Raw genomic sequence first — 27,899 nt, 5'->3', positions numbered from 1 at the left:
TAACATTCAATTTATATACCACCCTTCAGGACAACTTAATGCCCACTCAGAGTGATTTACAATGTTATTATTATCCCCACAACAAAACACCTGTGAGGTGGGTGGGGCTGAGAGAGCTCCAGAGAACTGTGACTTGTCCATGGTGACCCAGCTGGTTTCAAGTGGAGGAGTGGGGAATCAAACCCAGCTCTCCAGATGAGTGTCCCGTGCTCTTAACCTCTACACCAAACTGGCTCTACATAGATAACATGGTCATCCTTTTGTTTTAATTGGTATTATATTTATTTGATGGAAAGCAAGGCGTCCACTTTGACCAGCATTTTTCACAATCTAGGTATTTGTTTTTCTCCCCATGTGAATTCTTCGATGGGAAGTATGGTGTCCACTGTTACTGAAATGTTTTCCACACTCCAGGCATTTATATCTTTTCTCTCATGTGAATTCGTTGATGGAACACTAAGCTATCTTTTCACCCGAAGCTTTTTCCACACTCCAGGCATTTATATACTTTCCCCACTTTGTGAATTGTTTGATGTACAATAAGACTGTCAGTCTCACTTATGCTCTTTCCACACTCCAGGCATTTATGTGGTAATTCCCACGTGAATTCTCTGGTGGGATATTAGGCTAGCTTTCCATCCAAAGCCTTTTCCACACTGTAGGCATTTATATGGCTTCTCCCATGTGTGAATCCTTTGATGGAGAGTAAGGTCTCCACTGTGACTGAAAGTTTTTCCATGCTCCAGGTGTTGATAGCTTTTCTCCCATATGTGAATTAGTTGATGGAACACTAGGCTTTTCCCACCCTCCAGGCATTTTCCCACCCTCAAGGCTTTTCCCACCCTCCAGGCATTTATATAGTTTCTTCCCTGTGTGAATTCTTTGATGGGTAGTATGGGTATATTTCCTCCCAAAATTTTTTCCCACACTCCAGGTATTTATATGGCTTCTCCCCCGAGTGAATTCTTTGATGGACAGTAAGTTTTCCTCTCTCACGGAAGCTTTTTCCACACTCCAAGCATTTATATGGCTTCTCCCTTGTGTGAATTCTTTGATGGACAGTAAGATTTCCCTTCTGCCTGAACGCTTTTCCACACTCTAGGCATTTATGTGGTTTCTCCCCATTGTGAATTGTTTGATGGGAAGTTAGGTTATCTTTCCACGCAAAACTTTTTGCACACACGGAGCATTTATATGGTTTTTCTCCTGTGTGCATTCTTTGATGGGAAGTTAGCTTATCTTTCCACGCAAAACTTTTCGCACACACGGAGCATTTATATGGTTTTTCTCCTGTGTGCATTCTTTGATGGGATGTTAGGTTAGCTTTCCATCCAAAGTTTTTTCCACACTCTATACATTTATATGGTTTCTCCCCTGTGTGCATTCTTTGATGGGATGTTAGTTTAGCGTTATATCTAAAGGTTTTTCCACACTCTAGGCATGTATATGGTTTCTCCTCTGTGTGCAATCTTTGATGAGATGTTAGATTAGCTTTACTCCCAAAGCTTTCCCCACACTCTAGGCATCTATATGGCTTCTCCCTTGTGTGAATTCTTTGATGGATAGTGAGGTCTTCAGTGTGACTAACAATTTTTCCACAACCCAGGCATTTATATGTTTTCTCCCCTATGTGAATTAGTTGATGGAACACTAAGATATGTTTCTGTGCAAAGCTTTCCCCACAATCTAGATATTTATATGGTTTCTCCCCTGTGTGAATTCTCTGATGGACTGTAAGTTTTCTGATCTCACTGAAGCTCTTCCCACACACCAGGCATTTATAGGGTTTCTCCCCTGTGTGAATTCTTTGATGGGATGTTAAATGATCTTTCTGTCCAAACCTTTTCCCGCACTCTGGGCATTTATATGGCTTCTCCTCTAGATGAACTCTTTGATGGATATTAAGGTGTCCAACGTGACTGAAGGTTTTTCGGCACTCTGGCCATTTACACATTCTCTCTCCATTCTCGGTTTTCAAAAGCATATTAATATGGGGATTTTCAGAGGTTCTTTTTTCACTTCTACTGCGCTCATTTCTGCTTTCTGCTTTGCATCTTTTTTGAAGCAGTGGAATGTCATCACCCCGTAAAAGACAGCAAGTATTTCTTCCTGTATGCCGGTGGTGTCTTTCCTCCCTCTGCACTCCTTCATAACATCCAGCCTTCTCTTTCACACCTGGAAATGTATCTTCTTTCTCCATCACCTCATGCTTTTCCATTTCTTTCACTGACTTCCATGTCTCTCCCACTGAAAGAAACAGAAACCTGATATGAACACAATTAAAATAAGAGCGTATGACACTAGGGATTGAACTTAACCTACTGATGATCAGTAGTTAATAATAATAACTGGGCAAAAGCTTTTCTCTGCAACTGTTATTAGCAGAGCAACACTTCTCTAAGCTGAACTGGAAGTTGCCAGAATGTGTACGGGAAAGCCAATGAATCCCTATCAGGAATGAGAAATGCAGCCGGGCGGAGGGTCTTGACAGTTTATGGACACTCACTAGCCCAGTTGTGTAACACAGCCTGGGAAAAGCACCATGCCCTCCGGATGAGTCCCTTTTACAACTGGAAGGGAAAACACAGCAATCCTTACATTTGTTAATTCCTCTCTATTGGGCCCGCTTGTTCTGGCGGGCTTTGGACTCCAGAACTCAAGACCCAGATTGGCTAACGGTTCTTTTCTCTCACATGGGGGTGGGAGATCAGAAAAGGAGCTGACCGTTTGTGTGAGGTGTGTATGGAAATGTGTGTGATCCTGTCTGTTTCTGACGATCAGCAGAAAATACAGAAGGACCAGCATGCCATGCCATGCCAACACCCATCCATCTACCTCCAGCCAGGGACGGACGAGGGGGAGGATGCCCAGAATCTGTTTCACCAAGTTACTAACCTTAGAGGCCTATTCGATTTAAAGAGTATGAGCTTTCGAGAGTCAAAGCTCCCTTCCTCAGACATGAGTGGGAAAAGATAGAAGCTTGACAGAGCAGGGGTGCAAAATGCAATAAATTAGCATCTGTAATGGGAGAAAAATCTTGTGTATCGATTCAACCTGGGGGGGTAGAGTCTATTGTTCCAAACATGCATATAAACTCAATTTCAGCAGTCTTTGAGAGGAAATATGACTATTATTTTGAAGTATAGGAATAGCTGTTATTTTCAGGAGAATACAGAGGTATTGGCAGAATATTGGGAAAACTCTTTCTAACCATGGCAGCTCTGTGGCAGAATCAGTTGCCTAGAGATGTGGTGGACTCTCCCTCTTTGGTGGTGTTTAAGCAGAGACTGGATGATTATTTCTCAGGGATGCTTTAGGTCATCCTGCTGTGTGGACTGGAGGGTCTCTTGGCCCCTCTCAACATTTTTAATTCTACGATTCTATTATTCCTCTGCAAGAAGTTGAATTTTCTATTGGTGTTCTATCCTGTTGACAAATATTTATGTGCAATGCTTGGTTTCTCTTCAGAGTGTGTATTTTTGTACCAGGCTCTCCAGTACCACTTACAACACTGCTCTATGCTGGGGGAGAAAAATTGCACTTATGGGAGCAATGTCTGGAGTCATGTCTCTGTAGTAAAGCACATGCTTTGCTTTGCTGGCAGAAGAACAAACATACAGCCCTGCTGGATCAGACCAGTGCGCCGTCAGATCCAGCATCCTGCTGACACGGCGGCCAACCTGCTACTCTGGAGGGCCAGCCACGAGGCACAGAGGCCGAGGCCTTCCCCTGAAGTTGCCCCCCTGCACTGCTAATTCAGATGTTCACAGTCTCTGAATGTGGAGGTTCCCTTCAGTCACCGTGGCTGGTAAGTTACCACTGACAGATCTCTCCTCCAGGACTCTGTCTAATCCCCATTTAAAGCCGTCCGTGCCTGTGCCCATCCTGAGATCCTTGGGCAGGAAATTCTACATTTTAATCAACCGTTCTGTAAAAAAGAATTTCTTTTTGTCCTTCCTGAATCTACTGTCCATGAGCTTTTTGGAATGCCCCTGAATTCTAATATTTTGGAAGAGGGAGAAAAAGTTACCTCTGTCCACCCTCTCTACCCCATCTGTAATTTTATAAACCTCTATCATGTCCCCTCTCTTCAGCTGTCTCTTTTCTAAACTGAAAAGTCCCAGACTCTGCAGCCTTTCCTCACAGGAAAGGTGCTCCACCCCCCTAATCATCTTAGTTGCCCTCTTCTGGACTTTTTCCTGCTCTGCAATGTCCTTTCACAGATGTGGTGACCAGAACTGCCCATGGTATTCCACACCATAGATGTATGCAGGAGCACATGGGTGCTGTCTAAAGTTTCTTTGGCTTTCCATGCACCAGGTTCCCTATTCAATATCTAGCACCTCCAGTTAAAGGGATCTCAGAGCAAATGAGAAACCAACTAGCCCATGGAAGGAAGCACAGGCAGGTCACAGTCCCAAGACAGATCAAAACAGCTACCTGCCAATCCCTCCTCTTCATTAGCGCTCAGGAGAAACAACTCCTGCTCCTTTTCCAGCCAGGATATGAGGTCAGGTTTTGCAATCTGAGGTGCTTTTTAATCAGAAAAAAAGGAAATAATTATTTCTCGTATGCACATACATCCAAGGATTCCAAGCCAGGTTGTCTGTAGTCCTCCAAAAATACAAAAAAGACAAGCAATAGGTTTGGGATGGAGGTCAAGAATCACCCACCTGGTACTGGCAGTTCTGTGCCTGCTCCCTGCCCAGCTGAGATTGAAATGCCAGAACCAGAACAAAGCCTCCCCGACTCGAAACTGACAAGAAACAAAGTGGTTACCCACAAGTCAAGGGAAAATAAATCAATGAATAAATATTGAATAAATATTTATAATTATAATAAATAGTAAAGTGCAAAGTGACAGTGCTAATAAATATAGGAAATACTAACTCTATAAGCATTCAATAAATACAATCAATATAGTCAGATTAAACAGAGAAAATTCACATCTATGGAATAGTTCAACAAACAGTAGTACAATACATAGTAAGAGAACCTCATAGAACAGCCAGTTTGGCATAGTGGTTAAGAGTGTGGACTCTAATCTGGAGAGCCGGGTTTGATTCCCCACTCCTCCACTTGAAGCCAGCTGGGTGACCTTGGGCTAGTCACAGTTCTCTGGAGCTCTCTCTGTACCACCCACCTCACAGGGTGTTTTGCTGTGGGGATAATAATGATATACTTTGTAAACCGCTCTGAGTAGGCATTAAGTTGTGCTGAAGGGCGGTATATAAATCAAATGTTATTATTATTATTGTAAAATAGGAATGGCAACAGCTAAACCAAACAAGTAATACAGTCCAAAGTACTTGCGATAATGTCTTTTTCTTATTTCTTCTTCTAAGGGAGTGAAAAGAAGTAATACAGTCTGAAGTTCTTACAATAACGTTACTTGCTTATTTCTTCTTCTAGGTGCGTGGAAATCGGTTGCTCCACTTTGGTCTGTATCACTGATTGTATTTATCGAATATTTATTGAATTAGTATTTACTGTATTTAATAGCACTATCACTTTGCACTTCACTACTTATTATATATTTATAAATATTTATTCAATATTTATTCATTGACTTCCCCCCCCCTCCCGACTTGAATGATTGAGATGCCAATTGAGAACAAATCAGGGGCAAAGAATCCAGCAGAGTTCCCTCCACACTCACATCTCAGCCCAGGTAAGGCAAGGCCCAGACCAGAAGGAAGCCCCTGCTTAGACTGCTTCACCTTCTCCAGATGAAGCATCTCACGGGGCCGAGACACAGGACTGCCAGGCAGGGGCTCCCTCTCTGCAAAGAGAACCCACAACCCCTCCCATTTCAGAGGAAGGATCATGGAGGGGGGCAGAGATCAGCCATTGGCCCAGGGCAGACACCCGGACTGTGACCTTCCTCACTAAGGACCTCCTTACAGTCACTCTGCATAGCAAGGAGAAAAGGATCCTCACCCAGAGAGGCCACGTTCCCAAAATTCTCCAGCATGACTTCCTTGTAGAGAGCCCTCTGGGCTGGGCGCAGCAGGGTCCACTCCTCCTGGGTGAAATGCACAGCCACCTCTTCAAAGGACACGGGACTCTGGAAGGAGAAGGAAACACTGGGAGAAATCATTCGGAGATCTGGAGGGGGGAGCCATGAACAAGTGCGGGATACCCATTGCTATTCCTCCTCAGCAGCGGAGCTCAGTGAGTCTGTGGAGGTCCTGAGCAGGGGCTGGGAGAAGGTCCACAGGCAGATCCAGGCCCATAAACTGATCCTAGGCAAGGCTGAGGTGCTGCTGGTCAAGATCATCTTGAGTATTCAGCCTCTCCTGGAAGGGTTGCACTTCCCCTGAAGGGGCAGCTTTCACTCGCCTCTGGCTTCACAAGCATTTACTGTTTCATTAGTAAAGGACCATGGCCCCAAGATAAAGCCCCTGCTTGGCATACATTCATACAGTCCCAGTCTCTGGCATCTCCCCTTCCAAGTCTCAGGTAGGAGGTGATGGGAAAGATCCGCTGCCAGTTCAGGGAGACTCAGAGCGGGACCACAAGAGACGCCTGACACAGGTTGGACACTTGCCAGCTTCCCTCAAGTTTTGATGGGAAATGTAGGCAGCTTGGCGGAATGTTGGACAAGTGACAGCTGAAAATCCATTGGACAGCAGTCAGAGAGCCAAGCTGCAAGACCAGGATGCCTACATTTCCCATCAAAACTTGAGGGAAGCTGACTAGTGTCCAACCTGTGTCAGGCGTCACTTGTGGTCCCGCTCTCAGATAGGCCAGCCTTCTGATTAAGTAAAAGGCAGATCCATATGCTCACTTGTATGCACCACTGGGGGGTTCCTTTCAGTGAATTTTTTTTACAGTTTTATTGATTTGTTGTTTAAATGTGGGTTCAGTCTAGCAGTTAATGAACGCGTGAGCTGGCTTTCTTGTTTTTAGGTTTCACCTTTTTAGTTTTTAAAAACTGTTGTTTTACTGCCGTTACCTATTTTAACTATATATTCTTTTAGAAGGTAACGTTGAATTACAAATAAAAAAGGAAACAAAATTTTATCCATTTTACAAGCAGTCAGAGCTCCAGTAGAGTCCTGCACTCGCAAAGAGGTAGGAAAAGAACTGAAGAAAGGAGACCTCCCTCTCCACGGAAGCAGGGAAGGAATGACCTCACATCCTGCCACCAGGGATCATGGGAGAAGGAGTACCCAAGCATCAGGAAGTTCTTCTCTCCCCAAATGAGAATGCAAAATTGATAGTAACAGAACTTTGTAACAAAGATGGAGACGTCCCTGCCGTCTGCTTCACATCTCTCCAGTGACACCCCCGTCCTCGTACCTGAGTGGGCTGCATGGCGGCTCTTTTCATTTCACCACGTGGAGGAGACGATGGCGAAGATGTCAAAGGTGACTTTCTGCTGTGGCCTGGGATGGAAAACAAGCAAGAAAGTGGAGCTGTTTTTCAAAGGGAACTGATCTCTGGAGATGTTGTAATTCCGGGAGATCTCCGTGCGCCACCTGAGGGTTGGCAAACCTAGTCCAGCAAGTCTGGTGAATGATCTAATGTGGGGTTCCCCAACATGGTGCCCACGGGCGCAATGGAGCCCACCAAGTGGTTTTAGAAAGTGGGTGGGGTAAAAAAAGTGGGCGGGGTCAGGACGTTTCCCCAGCAGGTCTTCTGATTGGCCATTGGAGGTCAGATGGGGTGTTTGGTATTTTAAAAACGTGGTTCAGAGGCAGCTGCAGCAACAGTGGCAGGATTGTTGCTGCATAATAAAGTAAGGCATCTTGAACAGTACCTTTCTTCCAACCCATTCAGGCCTGGACAAGCAGTGTCGGATGGGGAGAGAGAAACAAAAACTCTCTGCTGCACAAGTCAGCAATGCAACCTCCCTAGTTCTCCCCCTGCATGTGCAGGGAAAGAAAAGCCCTACCCATTCAAGCTGGCCGCCTTCCTGTTGTCACCAGTGTGGCTGTGGTCCAGGACCACGTTGGCCTGCCTGAATGGGAGCAAGCCACGAAGCGGGCGAGGAGGGGAGCCGGCAGAAGGGGAAGTGTGAAGCGCTGATTGGAGCTGAGCATTCCGACGGAAACCTGCCTTTGGCCCTCTTCCTATTCGGAATCCATTCCCCCCCCACCCCCCCATCAACATTGTGTTCCTTTTATTTTCTCTCTTCCCCCCCTCCCCCCCTGAGCTTGGGCTTCCTCTGTATGTGATCGTCCCCCCAGCATTCCCTCTCTCTATTTTTTTATTCTCTATCTTCCCTCCCCACTCAGACTTTCTCTAAGTTTATGTGTCTGTTTATTCCCCCTTGCCGGGTCTTTTCTCTTCATTTTTAAAAAAACTCCCTTTCCCCGCTCCAGCTGATTATGTGCCAATATTAACTACTTTGTGGAGTTTTATGGTATCCCCTCTGTCATATTACATCCATATTATATCACCCAAACTATGGTAATTCCCCATTACTATGTATGGATGTGAAAGTTGGATGGTAAAGAAAGCAGACAGGAAGAAAATCGATTTATTTGAAATGTGGTGCTGGAGGAGAGTTTTGCGGATACCATGGACAGCCAAAAAGATAAATAAGTGGGTACTAGATCAAGTGAAGCCTGAATTTTCCCTAGAAGCAAAAATAATAAAACTGAGGCTATCGTACTTTGGTCACATCACGAGCAGACAAGATTCTCTGGAAAAGTCACTAATGCTAGGAAAAGTAGAAGGCAATAGGAAAAGAGGAAGACCTAAAACGAGATGGCTTGGCTCAATAAAAGGAGGTCTTTCATTCATAGGGCCGACATAGGTTGGAGACAAGTTCTGGCCTGGACTTGAGATGCAGCCAGGGGAGCGACTGCTCTCCCCATCTGGAGCCCGGACAGCAACCCTATGGAGGACCACGTAGCCTTCTCTCACAGCCAGGAGGCTGACAGAGCCAGGCCAGCCCCAAGAGGCCAGCCTCAGGGCAGGCAGCTTTGAGCAGCTGCGGTGATCCCCAGGCACGGCAGCCACAGCAGGAATCAGTGAGCGCTGCCTAATGATGCCAAGAGCTGACATGCCGCGGTGCCTCAGACATGGGTGCCAGCCCCATCCCAGGCTGCAGATCCCACTCCAGCAGGGTAGTGAAGCCGGCCCCGAACAGCCTTAGGAGTGTAGCTGCAATTGTGGTGCAGGCAGGGCAGAAGCCACCAAAGGCTCTGAGGAGGTGGGAGTGGGTGGCCAAGGGCTGGGATGCGCAATGCTGCAACCATTAGCTTAGGTGCTGTGCAGCACTTTGGGGGTGAGACCGGACGGGTTGGGGGTAGTGAAATGAGGGCAGGGATTAAAAGGAGTGCTCCAGAACCTGGCTGGGGAGGAAGGTAGATTCTGATGGTCAAAAGGCAGGGGAGAGGAAGGGTTGATGAAACCCAGCCCCCTCACTCCCCATCTGAGGCCACGGAGGGCCCTCCACGACCACTGGCACCATGACGGAAGGCCAGGAGGTGGCCTCCATACAGGAGAGAGCTGCCTCTCCTCTATGGAAAGTACTGTATCTGTGCACAGAACAGAGTGATCTTCTAAAGGTACAAGGGGGCTTGGTTCTGATTAGAAATGATTGGGCTGCCTGGCTAAGAGGCCAGGCTGGCCAAGCTCCCTCTTACCACACACGTCTGCAAGGAGCTCCCACCAGCCTTTCCGCCCCAAATGGCATTCTTACAAGTAATTGCGCACATTCAAAATGGCTGGGTTCATGAGAGAAGGGCTCATGTAAAGGAGACAGCCAGATGACGAAGCAGTCGTCCCTTTTCCTCTTGCAAGTGTGCTAAATGCCGGCAAAATGAAGACAGAGGAACAAGTGGATCCAGTAGCACCTTAAAGATCAACTAGATTTCCGGGGTATGAGCTTTCGAGTCAGAGCTGACTCTCCGACTCTTGAGAGCTCATTCTCTGCAAATCTAGTTCATCTTTAAGGTGCCACTGAACCCAAATCTTGCCCTTCTACTACAGACCAACGTGGCTACCCACCTGAAACTGCCCAACGAGGGTTTCTTAGTTAGCTCAACAGGTATACTTATTTTGTGTGTTTGCAAGACAATGTTTTAAAGCACTAGTTTCTTTTTTAAACGACGCAAGAAGGGTAATGTCAGAACACATAAGGCACAATCCCAGCAAAATAATAAGATTTTGTCTTGATTACTGATTTATGTCCCACTGATTTCAATAGGAGTTAATGACACCTAACTGTTACTGAAATTTGCCTCATGAGGCTTCAGTGGCGACCATTTTATGGTTAGCTCCACCTCCTGTGGATGTGGCCACCATCCCCTGTCAGAATTTCAGAGGTGCCCACACTGTGGACCCTGACCTGAATAGCCCAGGTGAGCCTGATTTTGTCGGATCTCAGAAGCTAAGCAGGGTCAGCCTTGGTTAGTAACTGGACAGCACCCCTCCAACTAAGACCAGAGTTGCAGAGACAGGCAATGGCAAACCACCTCTGTTAGTCTCTTGCCATGAAAACCCCACCAGGGGTCGCCATAAGTCAACACTGACTTGAGTGCTCTCACCACACACAAACCACACAGTGGACTCCTGATCTAACGGAACCCGGAGGGATCCCCCCTCCATATATACACAGAGGAGGGAGGGGGTTAAACTCCAACATTAGAGGACTTCAAGAGAAGGGGAGGGGGCTGTCTTCTCAAACCCACCTGCATCAGTTTTCGAAAGAGCGAAAAAATTACTGTTGGGGAATATTGTTGAGGAGACTGCAGAGGAAAGAAGGAAAGCCCCGCCGGGGACAGGCTAAAAAAAAAGGCAGAGGGGGCAGAAGGGGTGTGCGTGTGTGTGGGGGGGGGCGCTTTCTCGCACAAATCTCCTGCTGCCCTTCCCGCTGCTCCCCAGCCTCGATCTCTTGCTCCCCGGCCCGGTCCAAACCCCCAATAAGCACAACGCCTTTCTTCTTCGTGCCGCCTGCAGCTCTTTTATTCCCCAGGCATTTCTTTGGTTCTTTCTGATCCAAGAGGAAGGACCCCGGGGGGGGGGGGGTGCTTTCTCCCACCTCACCCCCTCCTTTCTCTTTGTTCGCGATTCTGCATTGCAACACCCCACACACACCCCACATCTCCCCCCCGAACGCCCCTCCAAGCTCACCAGATTCAGCCATTCAAGCAGCGACCGGAGAAAACCAAAGGCGGCTGCTGCGATCGGAGGGGCAGGAAACGGCTCGCCCAGCCCCACTCTCTGGCCTCTCTAGGATTGTGACCTCCCTCCCTTTAACCCTTGGATAGAATCGCAGCCGTTACAAAGGGGAGGGAGAGGGAGAGAGAGAATGAATAGATCCATTCATTCATGAACAGAATGCACGGGGTTTGATTTTATTCCGTCAAGCTCTTCATTTTTAGGGTCTGTGAGCAGCTTTAGGATGCCCCCCCACACACACTTTTTTGGGCTTTGTCTTTCTGTTCAAGGACTTCTGGCACCAAATGAAAACATTACGAGAAAAAAAGAAACACAGGAGCATAGAGGTGGAAGGGAACTCAAGGGCCATTTATTTCAACCTCCTGCAAAATTCAGGAAATTCACATCTACCGCTCTCCATTCCCTCCCCCCCCCCCATTACTGCTACTCTTTGCCCGTGAGGAAAACAGCTTCCAAGACCCCTGGCCAGTGGAGCCTGTCCTGGAGGCAAATTCATGCTGGGCAATCAGCATTGCCAGGGGAGGATAAGGGCCACAGGAGCCTAGCAGCAGCTCATTCCTTCCTGGACGCCTCGCAACCTGCCAAAATTCATGCACAGTCATAGAAGCAGCATGGCTGTCAGATGGCCATATCGCCTCTTCTTAAAACCTTCCAAAGAAATAATCCTTAAGAGGAAACTCAAAAGCAAGTGCTACATAAAAGGCTTTGGCTTCCGGATGGGAGGCCAGAAAGCTGGTCTCCTTAGGAACATTCCTCCCTTTAAAAACTGGCTTACCCATTCCCTGCCGGGGATCTCTCCGAATCTCCTCTGCTTTCTGGGATTTCAGGAGGCAACGTTGAGCACACCCTTGCAACCACATGAACGAGAAACTCTTTTTAAAAATCTGTGTGTGGCATCCATGAGGGCCTTTGGGGAAAATGCTGGGCCCTCTCCTCACCCTGGCATCCAATTGCTCCAGGTTTAACCCTGGGGATTAAATCTCTTTGGAAACTAGAACTGTGCCTGTTGGCTCCAATTGCTAATCCGGCAGGTCCCTGTGCTTGCATTGTTTAAGGATCGTCTGAATATTGAAGGCACAGTCCTGCCTCTGCCTGAAAGAGAAATAGCAATCCCGGAAGAAGCAAAGGCAAGAGGGGTCATCTGTTTTTGGAGAAAGTTCTGACTCTTGAAAGCTTACACCCTAAAAATTTACCTTGACCTGCCCACCGTGCAGTGATTGGTGCCTTGTGCCCACCCTGCCCATCTCCTTTCCTCGCTTCTGTCCCTCCCCTTTCAACTCCTTTTATAGTTTTAAAGTCCCAGGCAACTTACGATGACCATGCAGGGTTTCAAGGCAAGGGACATTCAGAGGTGGTTTGCCATTGCCTGCCTCTGTGTGGCAACCCTGGCCTGCCTTGGTGGACTCCCATCCAAATACTGACCAGGGCTGATCTGGGATTGCATAGTATTAGTGCAACCAAGGGGGAAAAGAGCGGCCCTTGTACCATCAATGTTCAGGATGCTACAGAATTAGATAGGCAGAGAGCATCCATGCCAGATACTGGCCATCTTTGATCACTGCTGCCCTTACAGCTATGAGCTCCCATCCGCACTGGAATGGTGCATTCTTCATACATCCAACTCTAGGTAATAATTGCCCCCAGAACCACTAAAACACACCACTAGTAACTCCCATTCAACATGCCTCACAATACGTCACAAGGAAACCGTAAACATTCCAGGGCTACAAGCTGCAATGTATCCATCCCTGTGTGGTCTCACCAGCGTCGTCTGATGCCAACTGCTTCTGATCTCCAGGCACGCAAGTGGGGTTGCTCTTTCCACTAGGTGCAGGCAAGGGCTGGGCCCAGGTTTCATGATGCATATGGTTGAGGCTGGGCTATGGATGAGCCTTCCAGCCGGCCACCTAGACAGGGACCCTTCCCTTTTTCTTTTTTTCCTTCCACCTGTTGGACCACTCCCAGAAACATTTCAGAAATGGGTAATATGGGCTGACTGTTAGAGCTGTTCCTTTTATTGCTAAATTGTAAGTTTTTATGATTTAAATGGTAATATTATGTAGATTCAAACGTGGTTATCTGCTCTGAGTCCACTTGTGGGAAGAGCAAACAATAAATAAATGAAGAGCCACTCGTGAACAGCACCTGTGCTCAAGGCAAGAGGTTCGCACCTCTGATGAGGGGCAGGCCCTTTAGAAGCAGGAGAAGCTGCAGTCTGTCCTCTCCTTTAGCAATCCAAAAACAAGGAAGGAAGAAGTTATGTGATTTATAGTCCACCTTTCTCAATGGCACTCAAGGCGGATGTCAGTACAAACAACAGGATGAGACATCCAATAAACAATAGGATTAGGAATGTAGAAATCTGGAACCAACCTTAAATCTGAAGACACAACTGAAGCAAAAGTCTAAAGATTAAGTATTCAAAAATTGCATAGTTGGGTCCTACTACAGTCAAGGGAAGTGAAAAGATAGTGTCTAATTTGGGTACCGGGAAAAAATCAGATCTAGAGGATTGCAAATTTTTCCTCACGAATTCATATGACTTTTGCAGTAACACAAAAGATATTGTAGCACTGTCAAGAGTGGGGACCACCACCTGTCTTTACCCCAAGTCAGGGAAAAGTGCATGCAGGGCACCCACTCCGTAGTAAGCAAAGTTACAAAATTGCCAATGAGAGATTGCTCTCACATCAGCTTCTGTTAGCTGCCTCCAGTCCATTTTATTTATCCCCCAGCACAGGAGCAAAAGGACAAATCTCCTGGCTCTTCAGGAAAATTAACCAGAAAGTCTACCCTGCATGGGTTGCTTGCAAGTAGAGTTTCTCAACAAAGTTTTGCCAGGTAGCTGGTTTTCGTTCAAGACATTGGCTTCAGCCTTTTGAGGTTTAGAAGTCAAGAACCACAACAGATTAAAAAATACAAGGTCTCAAGGTCAGCCAGGAACATTTTATGTCAGACACGGGATTTGAACCTGGATCTCAGAGGTCCTAGTCCGGTATTCTAAATGTGACACCACATTGGTTTCAGTATCACAGGGAGGTGTCCTGAAATCCTCTTTGTTTTTTAAAGGAGGGAATATTTTCCACCCTCCCTGGTGGTGCTGCCTTCCCACCCACCCACCAAGGACCCAAAGAAGTTTACATCATTCTCTTGTCCTGTGAGGTATGTTAGGATGAACAGGGTAGGCCTGTCCCAAAGTCAGCCAACTACCTTCAGTGGAAGACTGGGGATTCAAACCTGGGCCTCTTAGATCTTAATCAGAAGCTCTAACCCCTACACCACACAGGTTCTGATAAGGCAGTGAAGTCGTTAAGCCCACGGAAGGGGCTATTTTCCATCTTCCCTGTCTGTGCTGCTTGCCCTTCCTAGATCCTTGAGAAAAAAAACTTTCCTTCCACTGCAAACAGCAAACGGAAATTCCAGTCATAACCTGTCCAGGGAGTTGTTATTCCCTTCATTTTTAAATCCCATCACCACCCAGAAGCAGGTGGCCAATTTGGAGATGTCTCACCTTATTTTAGGAGACACAAAATAATAATAACATAACATTCAATTTATATACTGCCCTTCAGGACAACTTAATGCCCACTCAGAGCGGTTTACAATGTTATTATTATCCCCACAACAAAACACCTGTGAGGTGGGTGGGGCTGAGAGAGCTCCAGAGAACTGTGACTAGCCCAAGGTCAGCCAGCTGGTTTCAAGTGGAGGAGTGGGGAATCAAACCCAGCTCTCCAGATTAGTGTCCCGTGCTCTTAACCTCTACACCAAACTGGCTCTACATAGATAACATGGTCATCCTTTTGTTTTAATTGGTATTATATTTATTTGATGGAAAGCAAGGCGTCCACTTTGACCAGCATTTTTCACAATCTAGGTATTTGTTTTTCTCCCCATGTGAATTCTTCGATGGGAAGTATGGTGTCCACTGTTACTGAAATGTTTTCCACACTCCAGGCATTTATATCTTTTCTCTCATGTGAATTCGTTGATGGAACACTAAGCTATCTTTTCACCCGAAGCTTTTTCCACACTCCAGGCATTTATATAGTTTCTCCACTTTGTGAATTGTTTGATGGACAATAAGACTGTCAGTCTCACTGATGCTCTTTCCACACTCCAGGCATTTATGTGGTAATTCCCACGTGAATTCTCTGGTGGGATATTAGGCTAGCTTTCCATCCAAAGCCTTTTCCACACTGTAGGCATTTATATGGCTTCTCCCATGTGTGAATCCTTTGATGGAGAGTAAGGTTTCCACTGTGACTGGAAGTTTTTCCATGCTCCAGGTGTTGATAGCTTTTCTCCCATATGTGAATTAGTTGATGGAACACTAAGCTATCTTCCTGTTCAAGGCTTTTCCCACCCTCCAGGCATTTATATAGTTTCTTCCCTGTGTGAATTCTTTGATGGGTAGTATGGGTATATTTCCTCCCAAAGTTTTTTCCCACACTCCAGGTATTTATATGGCTTCTCCCCTGAGTGAATTCTTTGATGGACAGTATGTTTTCCTCTCTCATTGAACCTTTTCCCACACTCCAGGCATTTATATGGTTTCTCCCCTGTGTGAATTCTGTAGTGGCGGGTAAGGTTTTCGCTCTTACTGAAGCTTTTTCCACACTCCAGGCATTTATATGGTTTCTCCCCTGTGTGAATTCTTTGATGGACAGTAAGTTTTCCTCTCGCACTGAAGTTTTTTCCACACTCCAGGCACTTATACGGTTTCTCTCCTGTGTGAATTTTTTGATGTGAAGTGAGGTTACCGTTGTGACTGAAACTTTTTCCACATTCCAGGCATTTATGTGGTTTCTCCCCTCTGTGAATTCTTTGATGAGATGTTAAGTTATATTTCCGCCCAAAATTTTTTCCACACTCTAAGCATTTATATGGTTTCTCCCCTGTGTGAATTCTTTGATGGACAGTTAGGTCTCCACTGTGAATGAAAGATTTTCCACACTCTGGGCATTTATATCTTTTCTCCCCTGTGTGAATTCTTTGATGGACTGTAAGCTTTCCTCTCTCACTGAAGCTTTTATCACAGTCCAGGCATTTATAGGGTTTCTCCCCTGTGTGAATTCTTTGATGGACAGTACATTTTCCTCTCTCACTGAAGCTTTTCCCACACTCCAAGCATTTATGTGGTTTCTCACCTCTGTGAATTCTTTGATGGGATGTTAAGCTATTTTTCCGTCCAAAGTTTTTTCCACACTCTGGGCATTTATATGGTTTCTCCCCTGTGTGAATTCTTTGATGGACAGTTAGGTCTCCACTGTGAATGAAAGATTTTCCACACTCTGGGCATTTATATGGTTTCTCCCCTGTGTGAATTCTTTGATGAACTGTAAGTTTCCGTTTCTCCCTGAAGCTTTTCCCACACTCCAGGCATTTATGTGGTTTCTCCCCTCTGTGAATTCTTTGATGGGATGTTAAGTTATATTTCCGTCCAAAATTTTTTCCACACTCTGGGCATTTATATGGCTTCTCCCCTGTGTGAATTCTTTGATGGATATTAAGGTGTCCACTGTGACTGAAAGTTTTTCCACAGTCCAGCCATTTACACTTTTTCTTTCCTTTGTGGGTTTTCAAAGGCATATTCATATCGGATTTTTCAGAAGTTATTTTTTCACTTGCAGCACACTCACTTCTGCTTTCTGCTTTGCATATGTTTTGTAGTGGAATTTTATCGCCCTGTAAAAGACTGCAAGGATTTTTTCCTGTATGCGGATGCTCTCCTTCCTCCTTCTGCACTCCTTTGTAAAATCCAGTTTTCTCTTTTACATCTGGAACGCTTTCTTCTGTCTTCATCACCTCATGCTTTTCCATTTCTTTCACTGACTCCCATCTCTCTCCCACTGAAAGAAACACAAACCTGGTATGAAAACAATTAAAATAACAGTGCTTAACTACAGATTATCAGTAGTTAATATTAATTACTGAGCAATAGCTTTTCCCTGTGACTCTTATTATCAGGGAGAGCCTTCTTTGAGCTGAACTGGAAGTTAGAAAAGTTGTCAGAATGTGTATTGGAAAGCTAGTGAGACCCTATCATGGATGAGAAATGCAGCTGGGCAGAGGGTCTTGATAGTTTAGGGACACTCACTAGCCCAGTTGATACACACAGCCTTGGAAAAGCGCCATTCCCTCCAGAAGAGTTCCTTTTACAATTGGAAGGGAAAACCCAGCAATCTTTATAAGGCAGCCAGAAGGTAGGAGGGTATTGTTAGCAGTCACGCTGGAAAGGGCAGTTTATATGCCATCAGCCCAGGGTACTGCCTGGCCGAGAGCAGATACCAGCTGAACAGGAGGCTGGAAAATTACCAGAAGGTGAGTCAGAGTGGCCAATTGACTGACAACCCGTCCACATCCCGGAGAAGCACTTAAGTTACACAATAAGTTCTTCCAAGAAACCCCTGGCTTATCTCATCAAGGCTCTTCCCTATTTCCCCTCATCTATCAACCCTAATCAAAGCTATTCACTAAACTTGGTAGCTTTTCCCATCCAGTACTCAAAGGGCCATCAAGCACCATTTACACCTATAATCTACCTCAGGTAGAGCCATTAAGACTCTCCCAAATATTGTCCACTTCAGAATAACTCATCAAGTTATTGTTTTGGGGACAAATGCATCAGCTTGCCCCAAGGAATGTTTTATCCTATAACTGGACTCCCCTAGCCACCATCTGTCTATGTGTGTTCTGAATTCATATACCCAATCTCAAGTCCACTTGAACCTTCTCTTCTCGCAGAAATACACTGTTTTGTTGCTGCCTCTGCAGACCTCTGTCTTCGAGACTGGTAATTATGGCCCTTCCTCAATCACTTTCTCCCCTTTCCTCCCTGATTTCTTCTTAGTTAGTCTTGTATGTGTTCTGTGTGTACTTTGTGCTTGTTTGTTTTAATTTTAATTTCTCTTTTAATAAAAGTACTGTTCCAGTTGAACTTCTGCTTGTTTATTTTGAGTGTTCTATTAAGGGGAAAATCCCCATAAATATAGGTGGTGAATCCCAGTTAACCCTTCTGTCTCCTTTATATTAATTTCCCCAGCTGATTAGGGGACTGCCTATTTGTGTATTGCAAATTATCGTCAGGAAGCTAGCAATAATACATGTTGTAATTAGCTTGATAGAGCAGGGATGTGAAGTACAGTAAATTAGCATCTGTAATGCAAGACAAATCCTGTGTGTCAATTCAATGTTGAGGGGAGGAGTCCATTGTTCCAAACCTGCAAATAAATTCAACTTCAGCAATCTTTGAGAGGGGATATGATTATTCTTTTGAAGTACAGGAAGGGCTGTCGTTTTCAGGACACTAGGGAGATATTTGTAGAATATTAGGAAAATGATTCTAACAATGTCAGCTCTGTGGTAGAATCAGTTGTCCAGGGATGTGGTGGATTCTCCCTCTTTGGAGGTGTTTAAGCAGAGGTTGGATGACTATTTGTCAGATATGCTTTAGGTCATCCTGCTTTGTGGACTGGAAGGTCTCCTGGCCCCTTCCAATATTTTTAAGTCTACGATTCTATTATTCCTCTGTAAAAAGTTGAATTTTCTATTGGTGTTCTATCCTGTTGACAAATATTTATGTGCAATACTCTGGTTTCCCTTCATATCATGTATTTATGTGCCAGGCTCTGCAGTACCACTAACAACACTGCTGTGGGAGAAGAAAGTAAATGGTGCTCATGGGAGCATTGTCTGGAGTCATGCCTCAGTGGTAAAACACATGCTCTGCTCTCCTCTGCTCAGCTCTCTGTACTTTGCTTTGCTTTGCTGGCAGAAGAACAAACATACAGCCCTGCTGGATCAGACCAGTGCGCCGTCAGATCCAGCATCCTGTTGACACGGCGGCCAACCTGCTACTCTGGAGGGCCAGCCACGAGGCACAGAGGCCGAGGCCTTCCCCTGAAGTTGCCCCCCTGCACTGCTAATTCAGATGTTCACAGTCTCTGAATGTGGAGGTTCCCTTCAGTCACTGTGGCTGGTAAGTTACCACTGACAGACGTCTCCTCCAGGACTCTGTCTAATCCCCGTTTAAAGCCGTCTATGCCTGTGCCCATCATGATATCCCCTGGCAGGAAATTCTACATTTTAATCAACTGTTCTGTAAAAAAGCATTTCTTCCTGTCCTTCCTAAATCTATTGCCCAACAAATTTATGGAATGCCACTGAGTTCTAATATTTTGGAAGAGGAAGAAATAGTTATCTCTCTGTCCACTCTCTCTGCACTGTCTGTAATTTTATAAACCTTTATCATGACTCCTCTTTAGTAGTCTTTTCTAAATTGAAAAGTCCCAGACTCTACAGTCTTTCCTCATAGGAAAGGTGCTCCAACACCCTAATCATCTTAGTTGCCCTCTTCTGGACTTGCAATGTCCTTTTAGATATACAGTGATCAGAACTGCACACAGTACTACAATTTAGGCTACACCATAGATGTATACAGGCACATATGAGTGTTGTCTGAAGTTTCTTTGTCTCTTTTCCGTGGTACAGCATATGCTTTCCATGCATCAGGTCCCAGATTCAATATCTAGCACCTCCAGTTAAAGGGATCTCAGAGCAATTGAGGGACCACAGAAATTCTCCAGACATTAGAAGGAAGCACAGGGAACTCATAGTCCCAAGACAGATCAAAACAGCTACCTGCCAATTCCTCTTCTTCATTAGAGATCAGGAGAAACAACGCTTGCTCCTCTTCCAGCCAGGAGATGAGGTCAGGTTTGGCAATCAGAGGTTCTTTTTAATGAGAAAAATATTATTTTTTCAGATGCACATACATTTTAAGACAGGTTGCCTATATTCCTCCAGAAGTACAAAAAAGACCAGTAATAGGTATGGAGTGGAGGTTAAGAACCATCCATCTGGTACTGGCAGTTCTGTGCCTCCTCCATTTGCATCTGAGATTGAAATGCCAATTGAGAACAAATCAGGGGCAGAGAATCCAGCAGAGTTCCCTCCACACTCACATCTCAGCCCAGGTAAGGCAAGGCCCAGACTAGAAGGAAGCCCCTGCTTAGACTGCTTCACCTTCTCCAGATGAAGCATCTCACGGGGCCGAGACACAGGACTGCCAGGCAGGGGCTCCCTCTCTGCAAAGAGAACCCACAACCCCTCCCATTTCAGAGGAAGGATCATGGAGGGGGGCAGAGATCAGCCATTGGCCCAGGGCAGACACCCGGACTGTGACCTTCCTCACTAAGGACCTCCTTACAGTCACTCTGCATAGCAAGGAGAAAAGGGATCCTCACCCAGAGACGCCACGTTGCCAAAATTCTCCAGCATGACTTCCTTGTAGAGAGCTCTCTGGGCTGGGCGCAGCAGGGTCCACTCCTCCTGGGTGAAACGCACAGCCACCTCTTCAAAGGACACGGGACTCTGGAAGGAGAAGTAAACACTGGGAGAAATCATTCGGAGATCTGGAGGGGGGAGCCACAAACAAGTGCCATTGCTATTCCTCCTCAGCAGCGGAGCTCAGTGAGTCTGTGGAGGTCCTGAGCAGGGGCTGGGAGAAGGTCCACAGGCAGATCCAGGCCCATAAACCGATCCTAGGCAAGGCTGAGGTGCTGCTGGTCAAGATCATCTTGAGCATCCAGCCTCTCCTGGAAGGGTTGCGCTTCCACTGAAGGGGCAGCTTTTACCGGTTTTACAAACATCGACAGTTTCACTAATAAAGGCCCATGGTCTAGAGATAAAGCCTCAGCTTGGCATACAGAAGCCCGCCCACCCCCCAAAATCTCAGGTGGGAGGTGATAGGAAAGAGCTCACAACACACACACACCCATTTCACCCCATTATGTTGTTTTTTCAGGCCCTCTGTCCTCCCAGGAACATTGTTCTGTGGACAGCTGAAGACAAGGAAATCCCATTCCACCGACAGAAGTCCCTTCCATTACTCCAACATCCCTCCCTGCATTTATGGTTTTGCTTCTGTTGGTTAGCAGAGGCCTTGACAAAAGCAGGGCCCCATAGCAACTTGAAAATTTGGTGTTCCTCCTGAATTATCTCTCCAGCACCCAAGACCCCCCAAAGGCCAAAGAACAAGGTGGCTTCCGCTTGCTAATCCCCCCACCCCACACCTAATACTCTGAGATTCCTGCATGGATGGAAGGAGGTGGATGGGAAAGAAAGCCTGGAGGGGAATCCAGACACTGCAATTCTGCATCCTGCTTTTCATTCCCTCTAACCAAAGTTATGCTGTTTGTTTAACGTCCACGTCAGGCTTTCCTTTCCACCGCTCTTCTAAACCCAGCCATCCACCTTCTCTTCTGTCACTGGGAGAACGTCCACTATGGACATTCCAGCCACACGTACCAGGACCCTCCCAGCCCAGAGAGCAGGAGCCCAGCCAAGCTGCCTTCGGAAGGCCTTTCCATCCACCTTCCCCTTCCCTTTATCTTTTGGCCTTTTGGGCAACTGATGTGAGCAGTCCTATTTTAAATAAGCTGCTTTGGCTACAGTTAAGGGGTGTGTGTGTATGAAAGAACAAGAGTTGGCACTTAGATTAATCAAAATAATTTGAGTTTTAATTTTTATGATTTCTGACCTGTTTGGGGGCTGTATTGTTAAACAATGCCTATAAAGAAATACACAGAATTATCCATAATGATAATGGCCAAAAAGTGACAATAGTTCCACTAACACCAGAATCAAAACAGCTTCAAAATGTTTGTCATTGACAATACTGTATAATTTTTTTAAACTATCGGATTAATTTTGCTACCAGCGAGTAAGTCATGAACTAGTTTTCTAGCTGTTTTTAGGCGTGTGTGGATGCTGCTTCATTTTTTAGGTTTGAAAGACTTTTGTTTTGAAGGCTTTGGTCTGGTACTCATTTTTAAAAGTTGGCATAGAACTAAAAATAATGGAAACAAAACTGTTTCCATTTTACAAGCTTTTCACAAAAGAATGCAAATTATCTATCAAAAAAATTGATAGCTCTGTGTTTACTCTATAACTGGATTTAGAAAGATGTTCTACTTTATAACAGTTAATAATATTTATAAAAGTAGGTATTTAACTACTGCTTTACGGAAGTGTTTGTGTAAAATGCTGTCAAGTCGCAGCCCACTTATGGCAACTCCATAGCAGTGGAGGCTCCTCAATAGGGGCAAATAGGAACTGGCGAAAAAGAAAAAAGGACGAGAAAAGAAAAGGAAAAAAACGCATTTAAAGACTTCAATGGTATTTTAATTGTAAATTACTCAAAGATTTCTATGTGACCTAGGCTAAGTCACTGACTTATGAATCCTGGTTTTCTTCTGGTCTTCCAGTCCCGTCGTTTCTCTCTTGTGTTTGTATCTCTAGTTTCAAGCTGGCTTTTCATTCCAGCTTCTCTGAGGCTGTCAGAGAAAGGTGGAACAGCCTCTGGGTTAGAGACTCATATGGCAAGACTCCCTTGCAATAATTCTAAGTATGGCCAATTTACCTGTTTCACTTTTCGGCTGTTCTCGGGAAACTATCAAAGCTTTCAATCAATAGCTGCAGAGGTCACTGTGAGCTGCAAAGCCCTTTTTAGCCAAACACATAAATCCAGTGAGCCTTGGGTAGGGTAGGCCCCTCTTGGATACCACTGCCTTCCAATTGGCTGCTTTTTCTATGTCAGGTAAGGGTCATAGAGAAGAAGAACCAATTGCCATATGTGTGGGGAAAGGCTCAGTTCTAAAGAGAAGGTTCCTCCCTCCCTTTGCCAGAGGCCTAGTTCCTGATAGTTAGATGGTTAATAGATGGTTAATAGAATAAATGCATGAATGTTCTTAAAGTGTGTGTGTGTGTTATGTGCTATCAAGTGACTTCTGACTTACGGTGACTGTATGAATGAAAGCTCTCCAAAACAGCCTATCATTAACAGACTTGCTCATATCGCGCAAACTGAAGTCCATGGCTTCCTTTATCATCATCATCATCATCATCATCATCATCATCATCATCATCATCATCATCATCATCATCATCATCATCATATTTCAATTTATAAACCGCCCATCCTCAGGGGCTCTGGGCGGTGAAAAAGTTAAAATCAATAAAAACAAGAAAACAATTCCAGCAATCACATTTTGGGTCTTCCACTTTTTCTACTGCCTTCCACTTTTCCTAGCATTGTTCAATTTCTCGAGAGTCTGGTCTTCTCGTGATGTGACCAAAGTCCAATAGCCTCAGTTTTGTCATTTTTAGTTTCTAGGCAGAATTCAGGCTTGATTTTATCTACTACTCGCTTATTTGTCTTTTTGGCCACCCATGGTATTCGCAAAACTCTCCTCCAGCACCACATTTCAATTGAATCACTTTTCTTCCTGTCAGCTTTTTTAATAGTCCAACTTTTTAAAGTATAAATATGTGCAATTCTGTCCCAGTGTTGGCAGCCCTTCAGGATTGGATTCACCTCTAAGATATGGGACCATTTCATCCTGGATAAAATTAATGATAATATTCTCAATGCTGAACGCTTTCCCGCCAGTTCCAATTTCTATGAGAAATGGTTCCCTTTTCTTGAATTTATAGACATGCACAATTTACATCCCAAAATAAGAATTGCTCAGATGTTGACTCAGTTTTCTGATATTTGGTAATATTATGTATGCTTTGTTTAAAAGTTATTGTAATGTTCATATTCTTCAAAACTTGTAAACTATTATTGATTAGTTGTTGTGTTACAGTTGATGTTCATTGTTGATTTCTATTTGTTGTATGTTATAAAGCTTAATTAAAAAGTAAATTAATTAAAAAAAAGGATTGGATTCACATGAAATCAGGAGATTTTGGAAAGCAGTCATGTAGATTTCAATAGTTTTATATTGCATAAAAATAGTTGGGAGGATTGTAGGAAAGACTTCATGTGTGAGAACAATGGAAATTGTTACTGATTACGGAGAATAATAATAATCCTACTGTATAAAAGGCTAAGCGTATTCAAGATAACTTACTTCCTACCCTGGTGCACCACTAAAGGGCGCTGCTGTGGAGGGAAGCCCAGATGAGGCAGTCTAGAGAGCGTGCCATGATGCTCAGGAGGGGAGCAGGTGACAATGCGTGCCTGCCCTTCACCCAGCCGGGATCAGGAGGGGAGAAGGTGGCAATGCCTGCCCCCCTTCACCTGGCCAGGATCAGCTGTGGAGCAGGAGGAAATGCCCATCCCCTTTCACCCTGCCAGGATCAGAAGCAGGCTGGAACACACAGAGTGAATATCACCTGGATATCCCACAAGAACTCTATATCCACTTCTCAAAACGAGCTTCTTATGAAAAGATGCAAATATATATATTTTGCACAAACAGTGCAATCTTACTAATAGATACAGTCATTGTACAAAACACTAATACATCTCATGTATCTTTAACACATATCAAGTGAGTTCTCCAAAGCTTCTTTAAATAGTTCAGTAATTGCAGGGGGCTCCACAGAAGCAGAGCAGGTGGCAATGCCCACACCATTCACTCAGCCAGGAGCAGGTGTGGAGCAGGAGGCAATGCCCAACTTCCCCATTCAGCCTGCTGGAATCAGGCACAGAGTAGGTGGCAATGCCCATCCCTTCTTCACCAAGCCGGGATCAGGAGTGGAACAGGAGGCAATGCCTACCCCTGCTTCACCCAGCAGGCATCAAGTGCAGAGGAGGTGGTCATGCCCAATCCCACTGCCTTCATCTGGCTGGAATCAGAGACGGAGGAGGAGGAAATGCCCGCTTGCCCGCCCTCCCCTTTCTAGAGCCTGTTGTATTATTTCCCACAAAGGGCTTTGTTGCTAGTATTTATAAAATGTTCCTGAGTGCTCAATTACTTCACTGTTATAATTTCATTGACCGTGATGAAAGAGGGTTTAAGGTAAGGGGACATCTCTTCTACATCTGTTTTGGGAGCTGGCAGTCTCAAAGGTATTTTATAGTCTGGGCTCAGGGTGCCTAAACTTACAAAAATATAAATGCACAAGGGATAAATATAAAATCTAGTGTGATAATAACGCAAAAAATTGTCATGTGCTGCAGTAGCAGATAAATATTTTGAAAAATACACTATAGGAGAAAGCATCAGTGAAGGGCTTTTCTTTGGTATACAGCAGTCATCCATATGTGTGCATGCACACAAGAAAACTGCATGTATATTGGATACATGCACCACTATAATGGTTGCGGTGATGCCGCTATGCCTGAGCAAAAGATAGTAAGAAAGGCAGACGAGAAGGCAGGCAAGAAGGCAGGCAGGCATAAATTGGTCCCACCAACTCTAAACAGCACCAGCCACCACTGCTTCATATAGTTTTCCAGGCAAGAAATGAACAAAGATGGTTTCCGTTTATCTGTCTCTGTGTAGTGAGCCAGGAGTTGCTTGTTGGTCTCCCCACCAGGACTAATCCTGCTTTGCCCACAATATCTGACAAGGTCAGGTTAGCCTTGGCCCTCCAGGTCAGGGTACTTTACCCATAAGCACCAAACAGGTGGCATGAGATTTTTTATAAGTGAATAATGAAGCAAATTCCAGAAACGTACATAAGCTGCCTCTCCAGAGACCTGCTCGAGGCAACACACAAAGTATTGTATTTGTTACCGACAAGTCAATAGCTCCTAGATCCAAAGAAAAGTTGTCAAGGCCTGTTTTAGCAAGCAGCTGGAGTAATGGAACAGAAATGCTAAAAATACACTTTTACAGACTGCTGCATGTATCCCCACTGAACATTCATATGCGTGCACACACAAACATACACCATAGTACCTGAGCTGGCTGCATGGCGGCTCGTTTCCCTTCACCACAGGGAAGAAATGCTGGAGAAGACATCAAGGGTGTTTTTTCGTTGCTTCCTAAGAGAGTGAGAAAGAAAGAGGGAAGGAAACCTTTCTTGCTGCACAAACATTTTCTGGGACAGTCCCTTGACTACCTTGTCTCCATATTTGCTTCTGGGCACAAATCAAACTACTGGATTTGATCTCGGAAGAATCAGCAATATTTGGCCTGACATCACTTCCTGTGCCCACTCACCCATTCCATGTGAGGGGAGATCCCTCCTGCCTTATTCATTGATACCACCTTCCTCTTTTTGCCATGTTTCCTCCCAATTTGTTTCTGCAAATCCATTCGTCCATGTCTCAGCTATGAGGCCCAAAGCCTCAACTCAAACCACCCCCTTCTGGGGAATCTGAGACCCTCTGGCCTGCTTCACAGATGCTGGAGAATGAAGTGGCAATGAGATGGCCACTTCATCTTCTGCCCAGCACCCTTGGCCCTGAAGAGATTATGCCACTCTAGGAGAGCCTGAGGCTACCGTGTGTTTCACACGCATCGGGAAAAGCAAATTACATGATTACAAAATAGAAAAGGGGAGGATAAGATGGGAGGGAAGCGAGGGCGGGTTGGGGGAGGAAGAAATCCTACCACATGCCTGCTTCAGTGATTCAAAGAGCGAAGGGCAGGGCATTGTCAGTGAGAGGAAACATTTCCTAAGAAAATCCTCCCACCACCCTTAGATTCCAATTTTGTGGAGAAAACGTAAGAGAACGGAGCACTCCATAATATTTCCCATGCCTTTTCCCTTGTTTACAATCTCCTCCCTTTCCGTGCTCTCTCAGCCTCCTGAGGTGTGCCCCACCCTGCTTTCCCTCCCTCCACCACAAAACAAAAAAATCACCCCCAAGCCTTCCTTCCATGGGTTGCCAGTTCTGCCTTTGGACATTCCTGAAGTTATGGGGGTAGAGGACGGACTTTGGGGAAGGGAGAGATCTCAGCAGGGACGTGCTGTTGCATAGCCCCCCCTCCAAAGCCACCATTTCCTCCAGGGGAACTGATCTCTGTCATCTGGAGATTATTTATGATTCCAGGGGAACTGCAAGCCCCACCTGAAGGTTAGTAACTCTAAATGGTCTATGGAATCCAGCAGGAAACCACCCAACCTCCAAAGGATTTTTAGATTTCGTGGAGGCTCAAAATAAACACCTACTACAGTTTGGAAGACAAGACACAGAAGAGCCTCCATGTGGATGCAGCCCACGTCTTCCTTCCCTCATCTTCTTCTCTCTAAGTTAAAAATTCCCAGATGCGTTCCTCTTTTTCCACCCCTTTCCTTATTCCAGCTGCCCTTTTCTGCACCCCTGAAGTACTGCAAAGGCCTGTTAAAAGGACGTCACTAATTTCAGGACAAGGCAATTTTTGTTTAGCTTTGCTGGGTTGGCCAAATAAATCCCCTGAAACCACAGTTGGGGTGGGGGCGGGGCACTATGCACAGAGTGTGGCCTTCAACCCCCATGTGTGGGCCTCTCCAAGACCCCTGTTAGGGTTGCTAACCTCTAGGTGGTGTCTGGAGATCTGTAATTTCAACTGATTTGCAGGCCACTTCCCTAGGCTCCACCCCCCAAACATCCAGGAATTTCCCCAGCCAAAGCTGGCAACCCAACGGGAATCTGGCAGACCGAACCAGCAGTTAATTTTGTTTTCTGATGCTCCAAGTGCATTGAAGGCAAAAGGCAGTTCCTACAAAATCTTCACCAGGTGGTTAGAACATCAAAGGAAAATTTAAAATTATATTTTTACATATTCAAATATGGAAACATATTTATATAAGGAAACAGGGATTCCAGAGAGAGAAGTTAGACAGGATGGGAACTGGGGAAGTGGCTCTCTTTCACCCCTGCTCCCCCCCCCCGCCTCTTTCTGTTTTGGATCTTGCATTGCCGTCCCCAGTATCTCCCTTCTCCCCGCTCAAGCCCCTCTGAGCTCACCAGATCCCCCTTCAGCCCTTCAAGCAGCCGTGTGAGAAACCCACAAGCCGCTTCTGCAAAGAGG

The 27,899-nt window shown here is 45.4% G+C and overlaps 1 protein-coding gene across 1 annotated transcript; it reads right to left on the bottom strand.

Moving 5' to 3' along the window:
• Positions 1-264: 264 nt before the first annotated feature.
• On the bottom strand, positions 265-27,899 carry LOC129327854 (zinc finger protein 347-like). Its single transcript, XM_054976604.1, is given in 13 exon segments — positions 265-936; positions 938-2,247; positions 4,441-4,533; positions 5,941-6,067; positions 7,306-7,391; positions 11,915-11,986; positions 12,902-12,963; positions 15,156-15,293; positions 15,524-16,991; positions 19,783-19,875; positions 20,388-20,514; positions 25,839-25,924; positions 27,836-27,899. Coding segments are annotated over 12 exon segments (3,909 nt in total). The 5' UTR covers positions 25,902-25,924; positions 27,836-27,899; the 3' UTR covers positions 265-666.

This window comes from Eublepharis macularius, chromosome 4 (assembly GCF_028583425.1).
Source record: "Eublepharis macularius isolate TG4126 chromosome 4, MPM_Emac_v1.0, whole genome shotgun sequence".
Classification (NCBI taxonomy): domain Eukaryota; kingdom Metazoa; phylum Chordata; class Lepidosauria; order Squamata; family Eublepharidae; genus Eublepharis; species Eublepharis macularius.
Note: the sequence above shows the minus strand (reverse complement) of the source record. Positions and strands in the feature narration are given on the sequence as shown.